Raw genomic sequence first — 25,316 nt, forward strand, 5'->3', positions numbered from 1 at the left:
CAACTGAATGGGAGACATATAGTGCTGCTAATTGGGACCTCATCTTTTTGGTTTCCTGCAACATCATAAAAGTCTGCTGGACAGTTGAAGTTGACAGTATGAAATGACGCCTTTAAGCTGTTACAGTACAGAAATAGCTGACATAATGTAGATACTGTCGTAGACATGGGGCAAAAGCTTGCACTTCTACCAATAATTACTCGCAGCAAGGTGTTTTCTGCACAGCACACAGCTTAAGAGCTAATGATACTGGCCAGGAACTAGAACATATTCTTCCCTTGGAGCATATGGAGCCTGTTATTATGTGTTTTTATGAGAGGAGGTCTGGATGACCTGCTTCTTCTGTTTTCCAGTGTGTGGCAACAGCACTTCCCTAATGTTTGCTAATTGTTAGGTAGCATGACGGTAACGTCAACACATGGGGATAATCATCAGCCTATAAATCATAGTCTTTCACATGGGTGTGAGGGAGAGTCATACATATAAGCTTATGGTAGCCTGAGTTGTTGTGCTGTTACTGCTGCATGCTTTCCTTTTCATTACGTTGTCCACTCCTCCAGGCTTTGTTGCTCTGCCTGGGTGTTCTGTTATTTCCAGCAGCCTAACATGTCTGGGGATTAGTCAGCTGTATCTTCTAATAGCAAATCAAAATTGCAGTGTTGATTGGGCTAATAGGACCGCACACAAAGCTGTTGTGACTCCCCCTCAGGGTGAGGGCAATCTGAGGGCTAAAAACACTGCACTGAAAATGAGACTGTTGCCCTGGAAGTGGACGTAAACAATTATTTGAAATGTGCATCTAGTCCTCCAAAAGCTGTTAAATCTTGCATATATTGTTTTTGGCACTTTTGGAACTTTAGTAAGTCAATTCAAAGATACTGCACTGGCTCAGTGACTCAAACGCCAGCTTTTAGCTATGATCTATTTAGCGGGATGGAATGAGTCGTGTACACAAGCGTCGATCATACACTCTTCACTGCTCACCTGTGTGACACTGTCCCTCATGGTGGGCGAGCGCTGTTTGCGGGTGGTGGTTGTGGCCATGGTGGTGGTGGTCTCCATGATTGTGGTGGACATATCAGCCAGCGGGGTGGTGGAGGTGGTGTCAGTGGTGAGCACCGAGGGCACGTCCCCCACCAGCCGCAGGTTGCCCTGGCTCTGGACGTTGGGGTCGCCCTCGGCTGCCAGTTTGAGCACCTGCAGGCCGTTATAATACAAGCCAGAGATCTGACCCTGGAAGTGGCGCCCCTTCTCTCCACCACCTATTTTGATGAACGCCTGGCTGTTGAAGATGGTCAACTGGCGACCTGATATATGAGACATAAGGAAGAAATGAAGAAGAAAGAGGAAGAAGGGGTAAGGGAAGAAGAGAAACCATGGAAAGAGGGAGAGAAAGAGCAAAGAGTATAAATCAGTCATGTTCCCTGGGTTAGCTTGCACAAAAAACAGAAAGTAATTCACAGGTACAGAAAGATGAACGGGGGAGATAGTTTAAATCACATGGGATTTCCTGGGTAACACTTTAGGGAGATTGGACCCTGGTTTTGCAGACATTATGGGGCTAGGCACGTGCCGCTTCCTCAGAAAAGGCGGCCTGAATCTGGCAGTCAAATAAATTGCGGGGGCAGTTGCGGCTTGACCCTGAAACTGAGGATTCACAGCGAAATGCATCTAATTTGCCCTGAGATGGAATATATTAGAACAATGCTGGGTCTGTGTCATTGACCTCCAATGCACCTGAGCTGCACGATGATAAAGTACCTCTGTCAGCAGAATTTTTTTTGCCTTGCTCCGGCATCCAAAGGGGTAAAATCAGATCCTCATTGGAAGGAAATGTTTAATTCAGCAGGGGCTCTGCCTCTCCGTGGTCATTACCATTCCTCTGGATGGATAGATGGATGAAGGGAGGATAGGGTCGCTCATTTAACCAGGGTCCAATACTAATGTGTTACCAGGACTTTTGGTGAAGGGTTGGAGTGGGGGCGGTCTGACAGATGTCGTTTTTCTTCCTGTATTTCCTTCAGCTGATGGTTTTATTTATACTTTTTCCCCACCCTATTTGCATCCCAGCTCTCCTTGGGGACATCCCACCATGCCACTTGGGATGATGCTAGCTTTGACCCCTGTTGTGGTTCATGTGGATATGAGGGAAGATGGAGAGTTGAGGGAGGGGAGTACTGTTACTGTTGGGAGGGATGAGGTAATTACTTAGAGAAGAAGGACGGGAGAAGCCAAAGAGCTTTTATGGATAAATCAATTGGTGTAAGGGAAGAGGGAGTGTGTTGTTTGTGAAAGGGATACTACACTAATGTGTGCATCTGAGTACAAAGTAGAGACTCTGGAGATGGTACAAACCTCTGAAATGAGACCCTCTGACCTGATGGGAGTGTGTGCATGAATGCAGATTTGCTGCTTTTACACAAGTATAAAATACTACAGCTACTAAGTGTGTACATCCTCCATGTTTGTAATTGTGTATAATGGTGACGAATGAATCCTCTGGATATCTTTGAAATACTTCTATTGTCTTCCCTGTGGGATTGCAAACCTGTGAGGAAAGCTTTCTACTCATCAGCATGGAGACACTAGGGACAGGCCTGGGTCCCATTTGTTTTCAATTAAGACGGCTGAAAGGGTCCTTCATCATTGTAATTATGATTTACTATAAGTCTATATGAGTGCCCTCGTCGTGACGTGTGTAACACCCAGGTGGGCGGTACTATCAGACGATTAATGTCCAATGATGCACATTTATGTGTGTGTGGGCATATGTGTTTCTGGGACTTTTCTGCTTTAGTGCTGGAAAGATGCATCGATTCCACTGAGATGGGCCATTACACGTGTCAGCCCATTATCAGATCATTAGGCCCGTCACTTCATAATGATGAGACTGAAAGTCTGACATATGCACTGTTGACATACTGGCTGAGTCTCACTCTATTATCTCATCAGTAAGCATGTTTGGTGTGAGAGGTTATAAAGAGAAAAAGGAATGGGTATGGATGTAGGGGACAGATTGTCGAATTGTGGACATCAGCAAGGAAAATACAGGGGAAAAAATACATTTGCCTACACACCTTAAAAAACACTTCAACAGTCTCACTCCACCTTACTGCCCCGTTTATCATTCTTCCAGCGTCCTTGACAAGAGGACTCATATATGCACGCCCTCTCATCAGCCCAGAGGGTCTCCCATTTCAAGCAGCCCCAGTCGGACCTTGCTCTCCAGTGAAGGGTCATGGAACGCAGAGACGTTGAGGACACATCATCATCCGTATTACTGAATGTCCTCTTGGTTTAGCAAACAGCTAAAGATCCTTTCAGAAAGCCAAACTCTGCCTGCATGGGAGCAGCGACTCCAAGTCAGATGATCACTTCAGACAGTTTTCTCCTGAAGAGTTAAGTGTTCTGGAGTCACAGCTACATTCCGAGACAGCAACACGGCCATACTTAAGCAATACTGACAAGCGGCTTATGGTTTTGATGCAGAGAAGGTGGGATTAGTTATACCTCGAAAGTTGTTGCACATGTAAATGTCCAAGAATCCGTCGGATGAGCGATATAATTATGTGTTGCAAATACAGCAAGTGAAGATGTCCTTCTTCGTTAACGAGCAGGGACGGCGAGCTCTGTGACAGCCATGTGTGCGTTCATCCCATCAGAGACAGAGCGAGTAAAGACGAAAGGTGCCCTCTGACCAGATGAAGGGAAATCAGTGTTTGTTTTTGGAGCTGTCTGGTCAGGATGAGACTAACAGGGCCTGATGAAGTTATTGTTTCGGGGTCTGCCAGGTTAAATCAAAAGTGGCATGTGGTTTTAGAGCCAATTTGGGCGGCAGGCTGGAGCTGGGTGGGGTGCAGGGGGGGAGGGGAGAAGACGAAGCCTCTGCATGACAAGCAATCACTGCGCTTAATATGACGGAGCTGGATGTGGCTCGGCAGCGAGGAGAGGCTGTATGAGAGGCCTGTATGTAATGACTTATGAAATATGTCAGGGAAATGACCTTTATTTGTGTGATAGTTGGCCTTTTCAAATAGTGTGTATTCGCCCAACATTTATTTACATACGCCTTTGTTTGTGTTTGCGTGGCTTACTGGATGTGTGTGTTGTAGAAAGCATCTATCTATCTATCTATCTATCTATCTATCTATCTATCTATCTATCTATCTATCTATATCTATCTATGACATTCATTTATCTATGACATTAATTTATGAGAAGCTAGTTCCTTTTAATTCTGCACATCCCTAAGGGGTATGCATAGAAACATGCTGGAAACAGAGTAAAGCGAGATAAAGAAGTGGAGAAGACGCCTTAGGAGGACTTAGCAGTCAAACATGTATCGCACTTGAAGTCATATGAAGCCTTCATGACTCAAAATCGTGCTTCAGAGGTGCTGCCGCTTGTTCAATGTTTTTCTAGAAAACACCGTATTCTGGCTGTGAGCTACTCACTTATTGCTGTTTGATTTGGGATAAGAAAGGTTGGCACAGAGGTGGGCAAAGTACCAGATCTTGAACTTGAGTGAAAGTAGAAGTAGTCATCGTGGGGAAGGAAAAGGCACACTGTTCCATTGTCTATGGTTATGTCCAAGAATAAAGGAATTCTGGGAAGAGGTTAGGGTAACAGTACAGAATATTTTAGCGATCAGCTTAAAGATGGAACCAAAAATGTTCCTACTTGGCCTATATCCGGATGGACATAACATACAACGTTATAAACAAGTTTTTATAGATATGTGTTTATTACAAGCAAAAAGAGTGATTGCCTTAACATGGAAAAAGTTGGGCAGACCTAGTATTGCACAGTGGTTTAGGGAACTTTCTTTATGTCTGCCTTTAGAAAAAATCACTTACATTCTCAAAGACAAACAAGAACTGTTCCAGAAGGTCTGGGGACGTTTTATAGAGTATACCAAGAACAACGACCTATCTCAATTTCTGAACGAACCTGGGGCAGGATAATGCGATAATGCTATAATATGCTATAATATGGTAAAATGTAAATGACTGTGATATCCTCTGTAGAAATACGGTCCTATTGCTGGAAAACTGGATGGTTGCCGATGTATTAGAGTGCCCTTGTGGTATGTACCAATTTAATTTAGTGTTGTTATTTTTTCTTTAATGTAAAGTAAAGTAGTTGTCCTGTGTATATATGTATTGCTTTTGGCTCTATGTCTTCGTCCTATGTATGTGATGTTTGTAAGCTGAAAATCAATAAACATATTGATAAAAAAAAGAAGTAGTCATCGTGCAGATTGCTCCATTTCAGAATAATATATATGATATGTTTTATAATGATTGATCTTTAAAGTGTTATCAAAGCTGGTGAAGGTGCAGCTAGTTTGAATGAGATGGTAAGAAAGAAGTAGGAGGAAGAATAGTGAGTCGGTTGAAAGAAATAACATTGAGGAAAAGTGCCTTCCATTTAGAGGATATGGAATGCCTGCTAAGTCACCTCCAGTCTGATTACCCTCTTTTAGGTGCAGATTATTGCGTGGTTAAATACTCTGTGAATACGAGACGATAGCTTCCTGTATCTCTGTTCTTTGACCAGGGACGACGCAAATGTAGAGTAAAGTACAGAATGTAAATGACAGTTATCTTTATTACTGAAAAAAGTGTCTCTTTGTAGCAGATGGTTTTAGAGGACTATGTATCTGTTTTCTACCATAAATAATGTTGTAATTACAAAGTCAATTTAAGATGTAAGCATTTCCTTTGATAAGTGCAACGTTGTCCTTGGAGACAGAACTGTCCCAAAACAAGACGAAAAAGACGGGAGGTAAATATTCTCCAATTTCAGTGTGTCTGGTTTGACTGAGATTTGGCTTTAGAAAATACGTTTGAGTTTCATGTCAAAGCCATCACTTCCTGTGTGCTGAGGATTTGATACATGAAAGGCCACAGAGTTTTAAGGGTTTATCTGTTGGGTACAGGTTGCATCACACTTGTCTGATGTCAGTTAGAAATAATTTGTTGGGTCAAAAGTAAATTGTCCAGGTAAGCAGGTATGGCAAGTTTCCGGGTGCACACTCTTTTTTGAGAAGGGGCTTGTCTCAGATGAGTTGTGGTCAGTAATTACTAGCTAAGCTTTGCCAAGCCGGAGAGTGGGCTGGGCTCGGCCATGCTCTGCTTGCTAATGCACAGATTGCTTGTCAAGAGGCTCTGGAATAATGGCTGTGTGCCTGCTGTGACGCCCAGACTGTCGGTGTAGAGGACAGGATAGGACGGAGGCTTGATACGGCACTCTCTCCAGGCTAAGCTCTTGTCCCTGGCTGTGAGAAGCTAACCTGGAGGAAGTGATTGTCAGAGGCAGGTTGAGGGAGATTGGAGGGGAGAGGGGGAGGATGATCTAAGTGCAACCATCCTATCCCCGGTGGAGGGGATATGAAAGGGACTGCAGCTGGAGAGAGCGGTATCTCTCTCCCTCCACCGTCATCATTACACCGCTCTCATCCTCCTTCTACTCCTGTTATCTCTCAGAGAGGAGGGATGCCATATGGTTGTGAGGAGCTTCAATCTGAAATGTTTTCTCTTAGCTGAGTTGCAGGGTGGGAGGGATGGCCCAGAATTCACCTCAGTCAATACTCGGCTTTGTGATGTGCAGAACACAAAGTTGGACCGTCTGCACGCAGTCTTTTTGGGTGCATGCAGAATTTCTAGTATCAACTAAACTATTTCCATTTTCTTTTTTCTACAGAAATAAAAGGAATAGGGAGGGAGAGAGTCACACGCAATGGGGGTGGGGTGGGATGCTGACAAAGTCGATTACAAAGTGTTCCAAAGTTATCTCCTCGGCACAAGGCTCTCTTTGGTAATTAAGAGCGTTTGGCTTTCTCACTCCTCGGAAGTCAGGCTGGTTTGGGCAGAACACTATGAATTAATTGTGTTTGACAATGGAGATGAGGGGCCAAATGCGGCATGAAGCTAGACTGAAAGCTTTTGGAGGCAACGTGGAGCCCTGAGGTCTTTAAAGGAAGGGGAGGCTGCTGAGATGTGGTGGTAAGACTGCAGGACGCCGGAGACAGTAGATTGGAAAATCAGATGTGGCTCTATCTCTATACTATATCTGTACATCTGATCTTAACAAGGTGATACTGTCGAGGCAGAGAAGCACAGAGAGATCGCACGGTGGTTAGCTAGGGGAAATCTTCTCTTGTATTCACTGCCGCTGTGATTGCTCTCTTTTGAGGTTATTTCATGGTAGGGGACCATGAAATAACAGAGCCGCTTTCTTGCAGACACTTTTTTACTCATGAGCAAGCATGTTAAAAATGGATACAATTACCCCCCTACTTCCCTAAAATATAGCCATAATAGTGCAGAGAGATTAAATGAGAGCAAGATATGAACTCAGCGGGAGACAAAGCTCAACATGGAGCTGCTGAACGACAGACTGAGACGGATTTACTCTCAGTTGCCTGATGTGAGAGAATCTCTGAAATGAAGCTGGGATCATGAATAGAACATCTGGACCTCTGCCTGGCCTGGAGACGTTGACTTGGGCCCCACACCGAGTGGGAGGACTTGGTTGCCTTTGATTGGGGATTGGGGGAGCTCACACCAGACTGAACATTAAAACCTGGATCTAGCGTTTAGCATAGGCATCTTTCGATGTAATTTCACTCAAAGCATGGTCGGCATGCTGTTGGAAAGCTCCAGAGGGATAGACGCCTCGTCAAAAGAAGATATATGCTCCAATTCTTTGGGGAACTGTATTGGCTTTCTTGCTCATCTGTTTAAGGGAGGCTTGGTATTTGTAATCTTTATCTTCCAGTAGAGAGAAGCCTCCTACTTTTTGTGAAGGCAGCTGTTGGCAGTCAAGGGAAAAAAAAGGTATAAAGGTAGGAAGAGCTGAAAACGTGGAGCGACAGATCCATCACACGGCGAGAAAAAGATGCCAGGAAAAGTGGGAATGCATCAGAGTAACTTTTTCAGTGGAAAACGTTTGGCCTCCTGATTTTCCCCCTCCATTGGGTCCCTGTAATGGCTGCCGTTTTGGATTTAGTCAGCGGCACAGAGTCGGCCTGAGATGCTCTCTCTGATCTGCCTCACACACACACACAGGAGATTGGATAAGGTCTTCGGAATGAGATGCGGTGACACAGCTCGGCTCCCTCTAGGACATTGCTGGCTCCAATGCCTTCCGTTATATCCCATAGTGACTAAAACACCAATTTAGAAGGGCATTTGTAAGCAATTAGTTCTGTTGGTGTGTTTCTTTTCAAAGATGAACATAACATTTGAGATAAATGGTACTGTTGAGGTAGCAATGAGATGTTGGAGCACGTGGAGAGGAGACCTTCTGGGCTGATTGTTTTGTGCGCTAAGGTCATGACCCTTTGAGGCATTCACTGAAACCCCACATAGGTAACACAGTAACACCACACAGTCTGTCACTCAAATGTCCATACAGCTTTCACCCCACACAGCAAAGACATGTAGAACAATACATTCAAAAGACTTTTCTTACGAGTGAAACAATAAATGTTAAAGGGACCTTCATTTAAAACACATTTTGTTGGAATGATCCAGCGTCATTTTTGAATTTGGTGTTCAGTTATTTGTTGTTTTAACCCTCTGAGTTTGCGTGGACACAAGGGGAGGAAGATGCCAGGTGCAGATTTGTTTCTTTAAGTAGCAGTTAGAACTTAGTTATCTTTTTATTTGTTTTTCTGTCCCGATCGAACGCCGTACGAGTTCTTCCAAATACTGACATCCAGGTGCGTTTGAATGTTATCATTTATAACATGGTTATAACTGAGAGCTCTCTGAATTTTTCACCAGCAGGGCAAAGCTGGGACGGTTTCTCGAATTGTTTCAATTTGAAGTGGAGGGTGGGGATTGATGAGAGAAGCCCTCAGTGGTTAGTGTGGGTGGAGTTTGATTTGCTGTTAGGTGGTTAGATTCTGCTTAGAAGTTTCTCCAGTTTGAGCCACTTTCTTTTTATCAAAGCAACAAAAAGCTTTAACCCTTTCAGCTCTGAAATGTCCGCTAATCCCCTTCATTATCTAGACTAACAAGTGTCAATCTATCACGTGTGTATGACTGAATCCTATCAAATTAACAAATAACATTTTTCTCAGATCCCTGATCAAAGCCCTCAGTCGTGGTTTGATGGGAATAATATGTTTTTTTCTTCTTCGACTTCTTCACAGCTCTCATCTAAATGATTGGATGCAGTCTCAGTTCAAATTAAAGAAGAAAGAGAATTATACATTCTGTTTCAAGCTCATTCTCTTTAGACTTTTATGACATGCACAAATCATTTTATAAGTGGATAAGTCATTTTTTATTGATCCACTTTTTCATTCAACTTTAATTACCCAAGCCTTTTTTATTTGTATGTGTGTCCTAACTACCTTCAGCAGAAGAGTGTTGCCAATGTTCAAGAGGAGAGCAGAGAAGTCACTTCTTAGGAGCTGGAGATTAAATCAAGGATGGTTTTGTTTCCATAAAATAAATATGCAAGTGCTTCATTTATCTTGTTTGTCTGACGCATGAATACTTCAGTTTGCTCCCAGAGACAATTGTATCTTTTGAATTCTACCCTGCATGTCTTATTGTTCACAATACCGTTTCAAAGGAGCCCCTAGCTAATTGGCTTATGCTTGAAGCTCTAAATTCATGATAATCTCAATAGATCTTTTATGCAAATAGAAAAGATTATGCGAACGATACTATAAAGTATTTGGATATTCTGATCATCTACGCCAGAACATGTGACAGAAATGTCATTCTGTACTAGGTTTTATTATGGTAGAAAGTACCGTATTGTTTGAATCCAGACTCCACAATATGCACAGCGCATGATAATTACATGCCTGCAATGCATTCAATGCAACATAGAAGATTAAGTCTCGGCTCTGTTTAGTGGTATTGCTATTATAATCCTCTTTTGCATTTTTTTTTTAGAATCAACCACCTTCAGCAGCACAAACACACGGCACAAGATAAAGAGGTTGGGACATTCGGCACTCAAAGGGTTAAAGAATCATCACTTAAGGCTCTAGTTATGCGTAGCGTTGGGCGGAAATGTGCGCCCACGTGCCACAAATGAATTTAGACCGATTACTGAACAAACACTTCAACAGTCCCTTTAACTTTTAGTGACTTCATGGGGAATTCTTTTTTCTTCTTAGAAATCCAGTTATATTTTTCGTTTTCATGAAGGATTATATATATATATTCAATGCAAAGTCACATTCAGCCAACAAAAGACACAGGAAAGAAGCAGACGGTATCAAGAGGCTGTTTACATGTAGTTAGGTTATTAGGGGGTTATGTCGGGTTATTTGGGAGTTATTCCTCTGAAGAGATGCAGCCCCAGTTTAAGGTGCTTTGGATATGGTCCCCTGGATATCTGCATTCCAATGCTAGGGACTGGAGTTATAATACATGTTTTTAATGTAATTATTATTTTAACCAATCATTTCACAGTGAAGTGCCTCAACTGGGCACACTGGGATGTAAAGCTAGGGCCCATGTATGATATAAAACAATCTTTCTTCCAACAATGTTTGTGGTTAGTTTTCAGATATCAATTGAGTTTAGGAATAATTCAATGTAATGAATAAGGATAGATAATCCATTTATTATTGTTTTTGGTAAATCTGCAGTGGATATCAGGGGACCAGGTCTGTTAAGAGCCAACTCACATTCAGCCCTGTTGCGTGGCACTGCACCTCCTCCAGAGTGGTGGTTAACGGTAGGTTAGAGATCATTAGTGGAGTTAAAGGGTATTTTATTACCTTTGTCGAGTAGCCACTCGTCAACTACCCGACCAAGTCGGTATGGGATTCTTTGTCTAGCAATAGCCAGGCGCTCATTATCAAAGTTCCCTTTAAGAAATTTGGAGAAGACAATATAAGAGAGGTTACAAAGAAATCTGGAAGTTGAAAGGTTAGAGGTTAGAGGGGCAACATGGCAAATGTTTAGCAAATGTTTAAATCAGCTTTAGTTAGGACAGGAAGAACTTGAGGATGTGTTTTTGGGCTGGTTTGTTTAGTTAACAGCATTCTAGTTACCTTAGGTTTAAGTGTTTTTAAATGCACTGACAAGTTAAACAGATTTAAGAATTATTTAGATATAATATGGTTACATTTGTAGAAACTCATAGCTGTCCGCAAAGTGAATACACTTAAAAATGAATTAGCAGTTAGTCAAGTTAAAATACAAAACCAGCTTCATTTACCAACAGAATAACTACATTGTGAAAGTATAAAGCAGATAACACATTTCATATCAGCAATGATAGCATTATTATTTCACATGAGATAATCACACAGTGCTAAAACATAGTTCATGGTTGTTTCAAGGAAGACATCTTTTAGGTCGCATTGCACACAAAGACTTTGTGATTAGAAAATCATCACCTCCCAAATCTGACAACAGGATGTCACCTGGAGCACATTTCACTTTGATCTAAGTCTTCCTCTTCAACTAAAGTGAGAGTGTCAGCACTGTCTTTCTCAGTTTTTTTTTGCATTAATGGAGCACTTCTCAGTGGCACTTGGCAATTAGCATCACTTCATCAGCGTGTCAGAGAAGTTCCTTCACCGCTGTGCTAACTTATTATACCTCACTTCACTTTAATCAACCTCCGGGTCACGCTGCGTACATCTCCAGCACCGTCAATAGAGGCAGAGCTGGAATTAGGGGCCATGGTGGCCAGGCTGGGGGTTTGATGAAGGCTTAATTAGGATGTATTGTCTTTGTCAAATGGCAATCTTCAAAGATCATAGGCTATGCAAGCAAAGTCATGCCAAATAATGGGGTCAGGAATCCTCAGGGGTCTTCGAGGCGGGACAACGTTCAGTGGAGTTCCCAGAATACGAGCAACAAAAGCCTTTATCGTCATTACTTACAAACTGAATTGAACACAATGTTTTTGTAACTTACTACATGTAGGGAGATACAATTAAACCCTAAGAGCTCTATGCAGGGTTCAGAACCGAAAAGCCAAGCTATGCAAGATTCCTAAATAACATCTTTTTATTTTTGACCCTGTTACATTTAGCCACGGTTAGCTTAAATGAGCTAAATATGTAACTGCAGATTCAGTAACAAACTGTAACTGGGATCGGGCCCGAAACCAACCCTGAGCCAAATCTTCAAAAGTTGAACAACTAAAAGAGCAATTTTGTTTCTGAATATGATTCGGACATGAAATGTTGGAGAGCCTTTTGGCTGATGAAGTCGTCTGTAGAGAGACAGAGTTTGGGTCTAAAGTCTCAACAGACGAGCTCTTAAGTGTGTATCTTGCATCCTAACTAGCCTACTTTTCTTTTGCTTCCCCCACTGCTCTGTGTTGCTGCAGTGATCTAAAATAGACCACCTCTCACTTCTGCAGTACCTACTTCCACTCCCCAGGGGTCTCTCTACCCACGCCTGCCTGCGCAATTATATCTCACACAGGCTGAGAAGGAGTGTGTATACTGGTGTATCAACAGTTGTTTTCAAGGGGAAGCACACTGTGAAAAACATTATGAGAGTCAGTTCCAAAGTATTATATGTCTCAGTGTCATTCATATGCTGCACCTGTAGATCATGTGGGCGAGAACATACAATCAGGTACAGGAAATTACCGATTGTTTGTGGATGTTTTTATAGTTCTATAATGAATAATTGGCAGTAATGCTCTTCAAAAAAAAAACACCGCAATTAACCCCACAGGGAGTATGAATAATCTCACAGCCATTTAAAAAGACAATTCCCAGTAGATTCTAGTGACTAAAAGCCATCCGCGGACGCAGCAAACTGTTAGCAGCATGTTAGTGTGACCAATTACATGCAGGCGTTCACACCACACTTAAGATTAGCCAGGTACTGCCCTGCCTTTTGGAAAAGCAGTGCAAGCAATTACAGTGCACCACAAAACACATGACATGTGCACTCTGCAGCATCCACTGAAGAAGAGAAGGAGAGGCAGAAGCTGGTAGCACGAAGGACAGGCAGCGATGGAGGGAAAATAGTGGGAGGCAGCAGTCCTTAGTGAGATGAATCAATGTTCTCCTACTGCTGTATCTGCTAGCTCATCCTCAAATCTGACTACACCTCCTTCTTCTTACATTCTTGGGTGATTCACACTGAGGCAGTCACTTTCAGTAATCTCATGTAGGATCCATTTGATCAACCGAGTAACAGTGATCATGATCATTATCAGCTGGGGAGATGCAATTCTCCCTCTAGTGGCAGTGGTTGAGCACTGCAGTCAGGAAACTACTCAGATGGTTTCCCCCTCCTCTCCCGCTGTGCATCCTTGCGGCATGTTCCTTTTTATTTGCTTCCATCACTCTTCCCTTAATCCCTTTCCCTTATTTAATACTCACTTCTTAATTCCTTCTTGATTCTTTCCTTTTTCTTGCCTCATTGTCCTTCCCTTTTTCTCAAACAATCATTCATCCACACTTAGTTCTATCCTTTTTCTTACCCTCCGTCCATTTTCATTTCCTTCTCACTAATTCCTTCCATGCCTCATTCTCTCCTTACACCTTCACTACTTATTTTTGTCTCTCAAATCCCTCTTTTCCATGATGGCTTCTTTCTTCCTCCACATTCTCTTATAGCTCAACCATTCCCCTGAACAATCTCACCTCCTGTTTCCTGTGATTTCCCTTCACCCAAAGTCCTTCCATACGTATTCCTTCCTCCCACATTTCCCTCACTTGCCCACTTTAATCCTCCTTTTGTTTTGTTCACCTTCACTCCCTTTTATCCCTCTATCCTTCTTCATTGCCTGGTAACAGAGTGAGTTTATTACTAGGGGATTAAATGTGGTACATTGTGTGACACTGCAATTCATTACTACACAGTCTGACTTGGTGTATGGGGGGGGGGGGGGGGGGGGTACACCCAGTCTAATAAGAGTGAAGTGAGTGTGTACAGTATGCAAATGTGTGTGTATTCTTTGTCTGGAAAACAATAGTGAGTGACAACATCCTCATCAACAACCAAAGAATGTTGAAGGAATCAACAAAGAATGTTTTAGTGCAGCTACACAAAACAAAAAGATGGACGAGGGGAAGACAAGTCTGGTTCTGTTGATGTTTGTGTCATCCACACCGCGCTGTCTGAGAATCTAAATTCCTCCGTGTCCTGCTTGTTTGCGCTAGGATCCTTAGAGAAATAAGTCATTCTGAGTGAACCAGTGAAACTTTTTCCCTCTCGCTCTCCTCCCCACCATCTGAAGCCTGCTCTGCATGAGAATGGGCGGAAAGATTAAACAGCTGGGCCCTTGTATTGTCCCTCGCCACCATTATCAGACTCCTTCCACTCCCAAGACTATTACATTTGCTCCATGTTAAAGACTGCGGAACAATGCCATTTCACCTGGCACTCAAGGAAAACTGATATACAAGAGAGAAAAATTAACTATGCTATGCTATGCTATGCTTGCACGTCATGGTACCATAGCACCTCCAAGGCGCTACAAATAAAACTTCAAACATCGCAAAATAAACTGGTCAGACTACTGCTTGACCTTTCATCTAGAACCCACCTCACCTCTGCCCACTTTGACAACCTAGGATGGCTTAGAGTAGACGACAGAGTACAGCTACTTGCAATGGGCCTGGTCTACAAGATCCACTACACCTCTATGGTACCCATGTACATGTCAAAATTCTTCCCAAAGGTCAAGGAATACCATGATCATAACACCAGAGGGAGCTCCACAAATCATGTGAAACCCAGATTTGGCACAAAAAAGGGGGAATACACGTTTCGCAATTATGCCACATCAAGGTGGAACGCTCTTCCCACAACTGTAAAGGAAAGTAAAACTATACTTACCTTCAAAACCTCTCTTAAAGAGCACCTTCGGGGGAGAGCATTGCAAAACTGGCCCCGGTAATGGTACAAATCTCAACCTGTCGTTCAATGGACAGCTTCCCCCCCCATCTATGTATATACTCGCATTTTAGACTCTGTTACTAACTGTATATCTGTAGACTTGGTATGTCTTAAATGTCCGGTTAGGATGTATTAGAACGAAATCTAAAATGAAAATTGTAAATAAGCAATCTGTATGTAAAAAACCACCTGTATGTAAATTGTAAATAAGCCATCTGTATGTCAAATATGTCTTATATGACATGATGAATTGGAAATGGGGGACCCTGATGTAAACAAGACGAAAGTCTTTCTCTGGTCTGCATCCCCTTAACAATTGTATGTTTTGAGCTGTACTGTACTGTACCCAATATACAAGCTGTTAATAAACTTTTCAATCAATCAATCAATCAATCAAACTAGCCAATCAAACAGTGGAACCTAACTGTTGAGGTATATGATCTTATCTAATGTCCCAATTAGAATTATCGAAGGTATGTTCATATGCAAAAATAAGCATTCGACTGAATGTCCACATAAAATCACTTTTCTAAAAGACAAATTCTGAACAGCTGTATAATGTTTTCCGTAGTTCTTGATGACTTTGTGAATTCTGAGAAAACAAACCCTGTTGATGTTGCAATGTCACCGCTTAAGATGAAACATTACAATTAAAAAGCCTACGTTAGAATCTTGAGGTGTTGGATTAGGTCAGTCAGGGAAAGAAAGTTGAAAGATGTTATTGGTGGCATCATGGGAAATGTAGGATTCTAGTTTTTTGTAGCATTTTTGTAACATATTATGGGCTGAAAGACAGGATATGTTTGCCACTTTGATAACTGTAATGATTGGAGGCTGCTGGATGAGAACGAAAACATCAGTGCTCCATACCTGTTTACAACAGTGGCGTAGCCAGGAATTATTGTATGGGTGGGCCTGGAGAAATGTAGGTGGGCCAGGGGGAGACATATTAAGCGTGGGGTCTGAGCTGAAACTTCATTAATGATTTTAATGATTTTTTAATGCACTCATAGAACATAAGCATCAATTAGCAGTGAAAACAAAAAACATAGGCACGGCGGCCTCAGAATGTGTGTAAAACTGACATCCACATAGGGTACACAACGGTACTACTACTTTTATCGATAGCGCTTATGCTTATGCTCCAGGTTCAGTACCAACCACATCATAAAGTACGCGGACCATACAACAGTGGTGGGACTCATCAGGGACAACAACGAACAGGCCTACAGGGAGGAGGTGAAACATCTGACAGACTGGTGTAACACCAACAACCTGATCCTGAATGTCAATAAAACAAAAGAGATCATTGTCGACTTCAGGAACAAAAAGCACTGTCACCCACCAATCCACATCAACGGCACAGCAGTGAAGACTACAGACAGCACCAAGTTCCTGGGGGTGCATATCACAAGCAGTCTGACCTGGTCCACTCACACGACATCACTATTTAAGAAGGCACAGCAGCGCCTACACTTCCTGCACAGCTCTCCCCTCCCATCCTCACCACGTTCTACAGAGGAACCATAGAGAGCGTGCTGACCAGCGGCATCTCCATCTGGTCGAGAGACTGCAACGCCAAAGACTGGAAGTCTCTGCAGAGAGTGGTTAGGACAGCAGAGAAGATCATCGGAGTTTCTCTCCCTCCCATCAGAGACACCGCTCAGAAACGCTGCCTGACAAAAGCCCAGAACATTTTTAAAGACCCCACTCATCCTCACCATGCTCTGTTCTCCCTGCTGCCCTCCAGCAAGAGGTTCCGCAGCATTAAGAGCAGAACAGCCAGATTCTGCAATAGCTTTTTCCCCCAAGCCATCAGACTGCTGAACAGCAAGTAGAACAGTAACATAAAGATTACATTACGCTGTGTAAAGAGCACATATTTGTTATATAGTATGTCTATTTTATTTATATGTATAGTAAGTCTTTATATTTTAAACGCACACTTTATCTTTAATTTGATCAGCACCACGTCACTATTATTTATTTATATGTACAATTTTAGCAAGTTTTAATATTGTCCTGTTCCTGTCAGCCAGTACAACGACATTTCGTTTTAATAGTACACTCTGTGTCTTGTTGAAATGACAATAAAGTGTGTCTATGTCTATGTCTTATCGATCCGGTCCTTTAACATTACTTTTATCGGTTCTTTTGGAGAAAAAATTAAAGTAAACTAACTAAACAAATTGTGAACAAAACTAACATTGCTTTTTATTTCAATTAAATACATAATATTTCACATCAAAAGAAACAACAATGTTTTAACAAATCGTATTACATAATCTGATGACAGAATTGTAAACAGAATAGCTGAAACTTTAACAAAATAAATAACTCTGTTACCTCTAATCATTAACCCATGCTTGTATAATGTAGTTAACTCTGTGTGTTGCTGCTAGCATACATAACATACCTGACGTGGAAACGTTACTCGTGGATGGGGCTACAGAGCTGCTAGAAAGACAGTCGAACCCGGTGCATTCCTCCGTCTGAATGTGGTGCACTTTTGCTAAATGTTTAAACAAATTGCTCGTGTTACCGCCCTTACATGCTAAACTCTTATTCCACTTTTGGTAACGAGCATTGTCCACATCGACACCGCTATAGTTTAACCACACCTCGGAGCGCGTTCTCTCCGCCATCTCCTCCGTGTGTGTGTGTGTGTGTGTGTGTTGCTGCATGTAGCAGCTGCGTGTGTGTAAACTGCCCCGCCCCCTCGCTCATTCACTCACGGCAAAAGTTACTTTACTTACTATAAAAACTCACGGTAAAAAAATGCACTCCCTATTCCATTGTCATGAAGGTGGAATCTAACTATATCCAGAATAAGTTTTATTGGATCCAGGCTAGAAACATGTTTATTTCTGCTGTAAAGTTGTGCATTTTAACATGGGGGTCTATGGGAATTGCTCCTTTTTGCATCCATCCGGCGGCCACTAGATGAACTGCAGTTTGTGGCACTTCCTTCTGGGCTTCCCGGCTCTGCGCTATGAAGCGCTGATTGGCTGTGGGTGGGCCAGACGTGCATGTGGGTGGGCCCAGGCCCACCCGGGCCCACCCACAGCTACGCCACTGGTTTACAATATTCATGTATGTTTGGCCAGCCAACATGCGGCTCTGGAGCCTATAAGCAAACCCCCCCCCCCCCCCCCCACACACACACTGGTGGTATCTCCGTTCTGGAAGCCAGACACCTTTCTGTCCTCCTCCTGCTCCCCATGCTTGGCACCTGTGGCAGGGGCGGATTAACAGCCATGATGGGACCCTTCCTGGGTGGGTATCACAGCAGCTGTGCTAGGGGCAGGGCAAGGGCATGCTGATTGACTGGTACCTCAGGGAGCCACAGAGCAGGGTGGAGAGACTGTGACGTGCTCCGAGTGTAGAGTGTCTGTCTCCATGTCTGTCTGGAGAGCCGGATCCTAGCGTGCTGATAATCCAGTATATGAATCACACACTGTTCTTCCTCGCTCCCTGTCTCCTTCTGTATCAGGAGATGTGTGAGCGTCTGTGTTCGTACACGTGAGTGTGTGTGGAGACTCTCCAAGGAGCCAACTGTATATCATGTAGCTCTGCAGGCAGCCAGATGCCCTTGTACAGGACACCCACATCGGAAATCCATCCACAAGAATGGAGATTACATTGGAGACGATTGGCCACCGGCCATCCCACTCTCTGTCAGGCTAGCCTCATTCTGTTTTTCATTAGGTAACTTTAGATGGATTGCTCTCATATCTACGGGATGTTTTAGAGCAGATGGGGATAATTCACCACTGCCCTATGCACTGCAACCCTGTGCTACTAAATGCATCCCTGCACAAATGATCATCTTATCAAGTTTTTTTTTAAAATAGTTAATTAAGTTCTTGTTTCCTTAAAACAACTTGAAAAACTCAGATTTCTAATAAAGATATTTAAACCTGTTCCAGTCCATTTCTAGGGTTCAGTTACGTGACAGAATAAGAAACACGGTTGCACCCAAGTCAAGAAAATAAGACATGAAACTTGTTTAAAAGAACGTGTGCACAGTCATATTTGCTTTACTACAATAAGGCTCAAGGGGATCAAAATGGATCAAATGTACAAAAAAAGATGTAATGTTTTGCAGGCAAGTTGTGTTTCTTCATGTGAAATACGTGGGAAAAGAAAGCGATTTACCTACCCACCATATTTCTTTGTTCCAAACATCAACCACCGCTCGTGTCGGCGTGCATTTGAAACGAATGATATCTCAACATTTTAACTACCTGCTCATCTTTTATCTGTGCAGCAGTTATCAATCCAATGCGCTCTTTTCTTTTTATAACATCCCCTCTCTCCTCGTTTCAGCGGGATCCTCAACACCTTTCATCTCGGCCATGGTGGATTAGTGCGAGGGTTGGCTGCCGGAGTGAGCCATGGAAAACTCAAATCAAAGTTGTCACTTCGCTAATTACCCAAAGCAATCTTTTCCCTCTCCTGCTCCGCGCTACTTAGCTGTGTCTCCCTCTCTCTCGCTCTCACAGTCAGCCCGTAGCCACAGGCCAATAATTGGTGATACCTTCCAACTGTGTGAGATCCAATCAAAAGGAGTCGCAGAGCACCGGAGGCCCAATAAGAACCCGCGCAATGAGAGGGAACTGTCATCAGTGACATGTGCCTGAGCTGCCTCATGTCAATTAACTACCGCTGACTTTTTGATATAATTTCCTGGATAAAATTATGAGTTAAATACAAATGAAAAAAATATGACACATATCAGATATGCGTTGAATCAGTTCGATGGCCCATGGGGACAACCATGTTCAGTTTGTTCCCCATTGGGGGACTTTAAATACTAGAGAAATAATGTATATGTTAAATGTTTGCTTTCATTTAGCCAATATCGATTTAAAATACTACTTCATGTTTCGAGCTGAGCCAATAGACAGTCATTCTTTATTGCCTTTCTGTTTTCGAATCCTTCACTTAAGTAACTAAATTAAAGATAGCTCTCAAGTAGTTGATAGTTGTAGAAATAATTAGATATGAGGCAGTATTTTCATACACAAGTTTATCCTGTATACATAGCTAAAACAAAGGTAGGCCTTAGTGTATCCACAGAAGAAGAATGATCTAGAATGTAATATTATTTTCTGCTTCCACCATCTCAAATGTGAAGATTTAATACTTTAATATTGTTTTGAACTTGATGTTTGGCCCTGATAGATTAATTTAAACATGTATACATAGATTTAAACCAACCTGCCTTGTGCTGATGCAGTAGTGCATGTTGAAGATAAAAGGTAAATGAGCCTAGCTGAGAGGCACTGCTCATAAAAAACAAGAGAGTACAGATAGTTCTCGAGGCCAAACTGTGCATCAACCCGCATACTCAGCTACCATCAAAGTTACGGTGGGCTGCTTTGATAATTCTCGCTCTGAGGTCTAAATAGTGAAGTGCAATCTAGTCCATGCTCAGCTAAAGTCCATATGCCTCCTGTCATCATCCGACTGTCTTGTCTTGAGTGCAGCCCTCTCCCGTCCTAAACCTGCAGCTTTCCCCTATTCCTATCATTTTAACTGGCACCACTGAGTGCTTGCCGTAGCCGAAAGGGAAGCAGACCTCCCCCACAAGACTGTCTCTGTATTTTCCTTGTCTATTCACAATTGGTTTTCTCTCTCTCTGAGTGTGGAGGTCGCAAAGACAATGATGGATATTTAGAGACAGTGGAGACATGATAAAAAGGGCTAGGAAGAGCTGCCGAGAGCTTTGTTGACCCATTTTCTTTTAGACCCTTTATTCAAGGACTTAGAACATCTTAACAGCTCAGTGGGAGCTGGAGCTGACCTCGCTGCCACAAAGAGAGAGTACACCTCTCTTCTCTCTCTCTAATGGTCAGCCTTCACCCTGAACACATCCCCGTAAAGCCTACAGAATGAAAACAGGGATGACAGTAGCCCTGTTTTTGTACAGTGTGTTTCTTTCCCTGTCCTTGATTTATAATCAGTATAAGTGTAGAGACAGTTTACTCAATATGAACAGTGTTGTGTCTCAGAAAGTCATTATGTTAGCAAGTAGCTGTAGTGGTAGTTATGAAATTATTACTGGTTGCGTGCAATTCTACAGAGTGTGTTTGTGTGTACCGTACTGTACGGGGTGAATGTAATCTTGCCTGCTGTGATGCAATCCAATTTGTGAAGTTCTTATTATTCAGTAACATACAAAAGCCCCATCCATCACAGCAGTGACAGCAGCTAGCTTCCAGCACACACGGGATCTGCTCTCCTCTTTTGTTTTCACTCCTCTCGTTCTCTATCTCTCCCTCCCCCATTCATCTTCTCCTTCGCTCCATCATTTCGCAGCACTGCATTCCAAGCACTTTTTCTGTAGGTGCTATTACGTTTCTTCTACTCTTTCTTCGACCCCTGCATCCACGCATTACCACTCCCCCCCCTCCACTTCCTCTTTCTAGTTCTACTCCACAGCAGCCCAGCCTGGAACCAAAGCAAAGAGATGGCTTTATGGTAGAGCCTGTAAATACTAGCAAGTGAGCAATAATCCTTCAGTGCGGAAGAAGATGAGGCACTCTGTAATACCACGGTTGTGAGGCATCCAAATATGGTAATCACAGCCAATACCCTGCGATGGTGACAATAAAACTATGGTTGTGAAAAGCATAATGATTATGTAAAGCTCAGGGGGCATCGCAATGAAGTCAAAATGCCAAGTGTGGTATAAACCCAGAGGAAATGGATGGATTTTACCCAGAAGCTCCCTTCTTTACATTGTTATTATCTGCTGCGGTGATGAGATGGAGAGGAAGTGTGAAATAGAGACACATGAAGGCAATCAGGAAACAACAACCCCATACACACACATACAGTAGGGACATACCATACTCTCAAACAAAGGTATACACCAATTAGAGCTCTTGTCTCCTACTTTGATTCTTAAGGAGGCTGTAGCTGCTCTAAGGGAAGCTGGCTCGTTATGAGAGGGGGATTATTGATTTAGGAGACCCCCACTCACTAAATCTGACCTCCCCTCTGAGTGTCTGAACATCCTGAGCAGTTTGGTGGTTAACAGCCTTAAAGATAAAATAAGATAAGATGTACTTTATTAATCTCAATTTGGGAAGCAGCATAAAAAAATAGGCAAGAGAAAAATATAACAGGATTTGACTAATAAGATGTTTTAAAGATACAAATACTGATAATTTTTAGTTGATATTGCTACTGTAGTAGCTACTTAAACATTGAATATAGAATAACAACATATTACTGACTCTGTGCTGCACTAAACGTTATGCTGCAGATACATTCATGAAAAATAACCATATAAGCATTTATTGTTGATGTTATGGATTCCTAAATCAGATAAATAAATGAACTAACTCAACCACTGGTCACATTATATCCGGTACCTCCGTCACAGCAGATGACCTTTAAACAAAGGGAATCAGAAGTGACAATCAACAGGGTTCCTGCAGGTTTCACCAACTCAAATTTAAGACTTTTTAAGACCACTTTGAATATAATTTAAGACCTATTTCACAGCAAGAAAGTATAAAGGAAAATTGCTATGAAAGAAGAAATACGTCCCATAAATACTTTCAAAGTAAATATATTCACGTTCAACATACTGTAAGAACGATGACTGAACATAACAGCATAACAGTACACATAACTGTGTTAGCCAAAAACCAGAAGAAAATAACTGCCTAACCGTGAAAGTGTGTGTGTGTGTGTGTGTGTGCAGTGGTGTAGTGGGCGTTGGACGCGGGGGTACGCCGTACCCCCACTTATTTGGAGCATGATCTTTTTTTTAATAGTCTAATAAATATAAAATAATTGCCAGTGTTATCAGTAGCAAGAGTGTATTTGTTGTAATAATGACAAAAACATAATACATTTCACAGTAATTATAATACGAAATAAAAAAGATTTCCTTAAATTTCCGCGGCGAGCTGGTTCGCCGTGGGTGTGTCAGTGACACACCCACGGCGAACCAGCTCGCCGCCCGCCGATTTTGCGGCAGCTCTTTCCCTCAAGAACGTTAACGAAAAGCTCTATAATGGCAGGCAAACATTTTTTACTTGACTTATTTTCTAAAAATAATATAATTCACAAGAAGAAAGAGGCTAGCAGCACCGAAGCTACAAGTGAAGCTGCTACTAGTAATACATCATCAGAAGAGCCGCCTAAAGACGTGGATAATGCTAGCACTAACGTCAACGTTAGCTGCGCTAGCAACGTTCCCCTGGCTAGCTCAAGCTCACCTTTCCCAGAGGTATGGACGGAGGAGATGTGGCGGAGGAAACAAGAGGCATGCCCGTGGATAGACTGCAAAGCTGGGAAACTGGGCTGGTTTGTTCATCCATTTCGGATTTATCAGTCTTCAAAACGCAAGGTGTGTGTGTGTGTGTGTGTGTGTGTGTGTGTGTGTGTGTGTGTGTGAGAAAAGCAGCGCTGTCTGCTTATTTGCAATGTAGGCTAGGCCTAATCAGAATAATTTCAAGTCCAGATTCAATGTTGTTTGCATAAGTAGGCTATATTTTTCGTTTCGTTTATTTAATAAGTTAATTTTAGGATTGTGTTTGTTTGTTATGAGTTTTAAATAGATTGAGAGAGAGAGAGGTTTGCTTAGTTGCAATACTGTAGTTTATGCAATTTAGGCCTATACATTGTTTATGTAACTTTTGTGCCAGTGTGTCCATGGTTTTGAGTCTGTGTGTTGAGCGCAGCGCCGTCTGCTTTTTGCAGTACAGTAACTAAAGTAGGAATAAGCATACCGGTAGTTTCTGTGGACCTGTCTGCCCGTTTTTTGAGTGCACTGCGCGCGTGCGCACTTGTGTGGCATTGTTTGGGATTACCTAATTAAAATAGCGTCCCCCCAGTAAAAAAATCCCCACTACACCACTGTGTGTGTGTGTGTGTGTGTGTGTGTGTATGTATGTCTCTGTGTATGCATGTGTAACAAGAGCTATCTTCTGAGCTCTGCTCCCTTGGCTACAATCTGTCATCGTTGCTGTTGTAGGAGTGGTGTTTAGCTACAGTATTTAGCGTCCACAGCACCTCCACTTTTAGGGTTGACGTAGACCCAAATGTCGCCCGGAGGCAGTAGTCGTGTTAACCGAATATTTTCCGTCTATTTTTTTTAACAATGACGGAAAAATCTGAAAGCAGTCTGTCATTTTGCCAGATTAGAACAAACTCGGAACAGCGCAAAAGTTTCCCCGCAGCGAGGCTCCGGTGTTATGCATGCCCTCAGTGGCGTAACAAGGTTATGATTGGCCCCGGTGCAAATATTGTTTTGGGCGCCCCCTGAAAACTTTAAACACCCATATGAAAAAGATCGGTTTACATTTTAATAATCAAATAAGTTTGTGAACATAACCAATAACCTACCATAGCCAATACAAAATAAATGTAACATATTTTATATTTGTTGTTCATTTATATCTTATTTTACCTAGTTAAAGGTGGGGTAGGTAAGTTTGAGAAACCGGCTCGAGATCGCTAGAATTAGAAAATACACAACCGGAGAAAATCTGCCACTTCCTTATAGAGCCCCTCCTCCAACACACACGAACGCGCACATGACCAATGAGGGCACGAGATAAGTTTGTGCCCCGATGGAAGGCTGACAGGCAGGTAGGCCATCCAGTTATTTTAGCCGGGCCGGCTAAAATGATTGGTTGTACTTTTTACAGTACTACGGCTTCCACAGATGACATTTTTTTATGGATTTTTTGTCAAAGCACTTAAGATATTCATTGCTATCGGGATGTTAAGAGCATTCCATGGAATATAACAAAAAGTGTATCTCGAGCCGTTTCTCAAACTTACCTACCCCACCTTTAACATTTATTTATTCATGCATTTTTTTTAATATCTCCAGTTTTAAACAATATTTTTGGTTTACTGTCCTATAGTATACATTGGAATGATTTCAAACCTGTTGTTATTTATCCTAATAATTATAAAGGAGTACCTTGGAAATATTTGTTTACATAAATTGTGATCAAACCGTTTGAGACCCACTGAGATAACTTAGACTAAAGTGAACTGAGAGAGTCCTTTACCTCACTGAGCTGTAGTTATCAGCCTCAATCCAACAACAATCCGCGGTACCGATGCGATCTCTCTCTCTTGCTCGCTCGGAGGCTCGCTCGCACTTTGGCTGTGAGCTGCGGGCGCCTGATAAGTCAACATCCCCCACTTTCATCACTTACAGCGCCCATCGTACAGGGCAAAAGTGGAACGGGGGTGAAAAGGGTGTTACCTTGACTTAATTATGAATGTTGTTAAATCAAGGCTGAAAATTAGGATGAGCCAAACAGTCAAAAACGTTTTTTCCCCTCCCAGAACTACCAGCGCAGCCCCCCCCCCCCCCCAGATCTGGCGCCTATAGGCAACCGCCTATGTCGCCAGTGCTACGGGCCGGCCCTGTGAGCACCAACGGTCAAAAATGCTTTTCCCCCTCCCAGAGCTGCC

At 42.5% G+C, this 25,316-nt stretch overlaps 1 protein-coding gene across 3 annotated transcripts in view; it reads right to left on the bottom strand.

Annotated features, from left to right (window-relative positions):
• The window catches only part of nrxn2b (neurexin 2b), a 637,678-nt gene that overhangs the window by 15,392 nt on the left and 596,970 nt on the right, over positions 1-25,316 (bottom strand). For 2 of the 3 annotated variants that reach the window (XM_034210531.1, XM_034210530.1), the window contains 2 exons: positions 10,757-10,846; positions 985-1,307 (listed from right to left, as the gene is read on the bottom strand). In XM_034210531.1, the coding sequence (XP_034066422.1) occupies positions 985-1,307; positions 10,757-10,846 (413 nt within the window). The remainder of the gene's footprint in view (positions 1-984; positions 1,308-10,756; positions 10,847-25,316) is intronic. The other variant, XM_034210529.1, reaches the window with a different exon arrangement.

This window comes from Gymnodraco acuticeps, unplaced genomic scaffold, assembly GCF_902827175.1.
Source record: "Gymnodraco acuticeps unplaced genomic scaffold, fGymAcu1.1, whole genome shotgun sequence".
Classification (NCBI taxonomy): Eukaryota; Metazoa; Chordata; class Actinopteri; order Perciformes; family Bathydraconidae; genus Gymnodraco; species Gymnodraco acuticeps.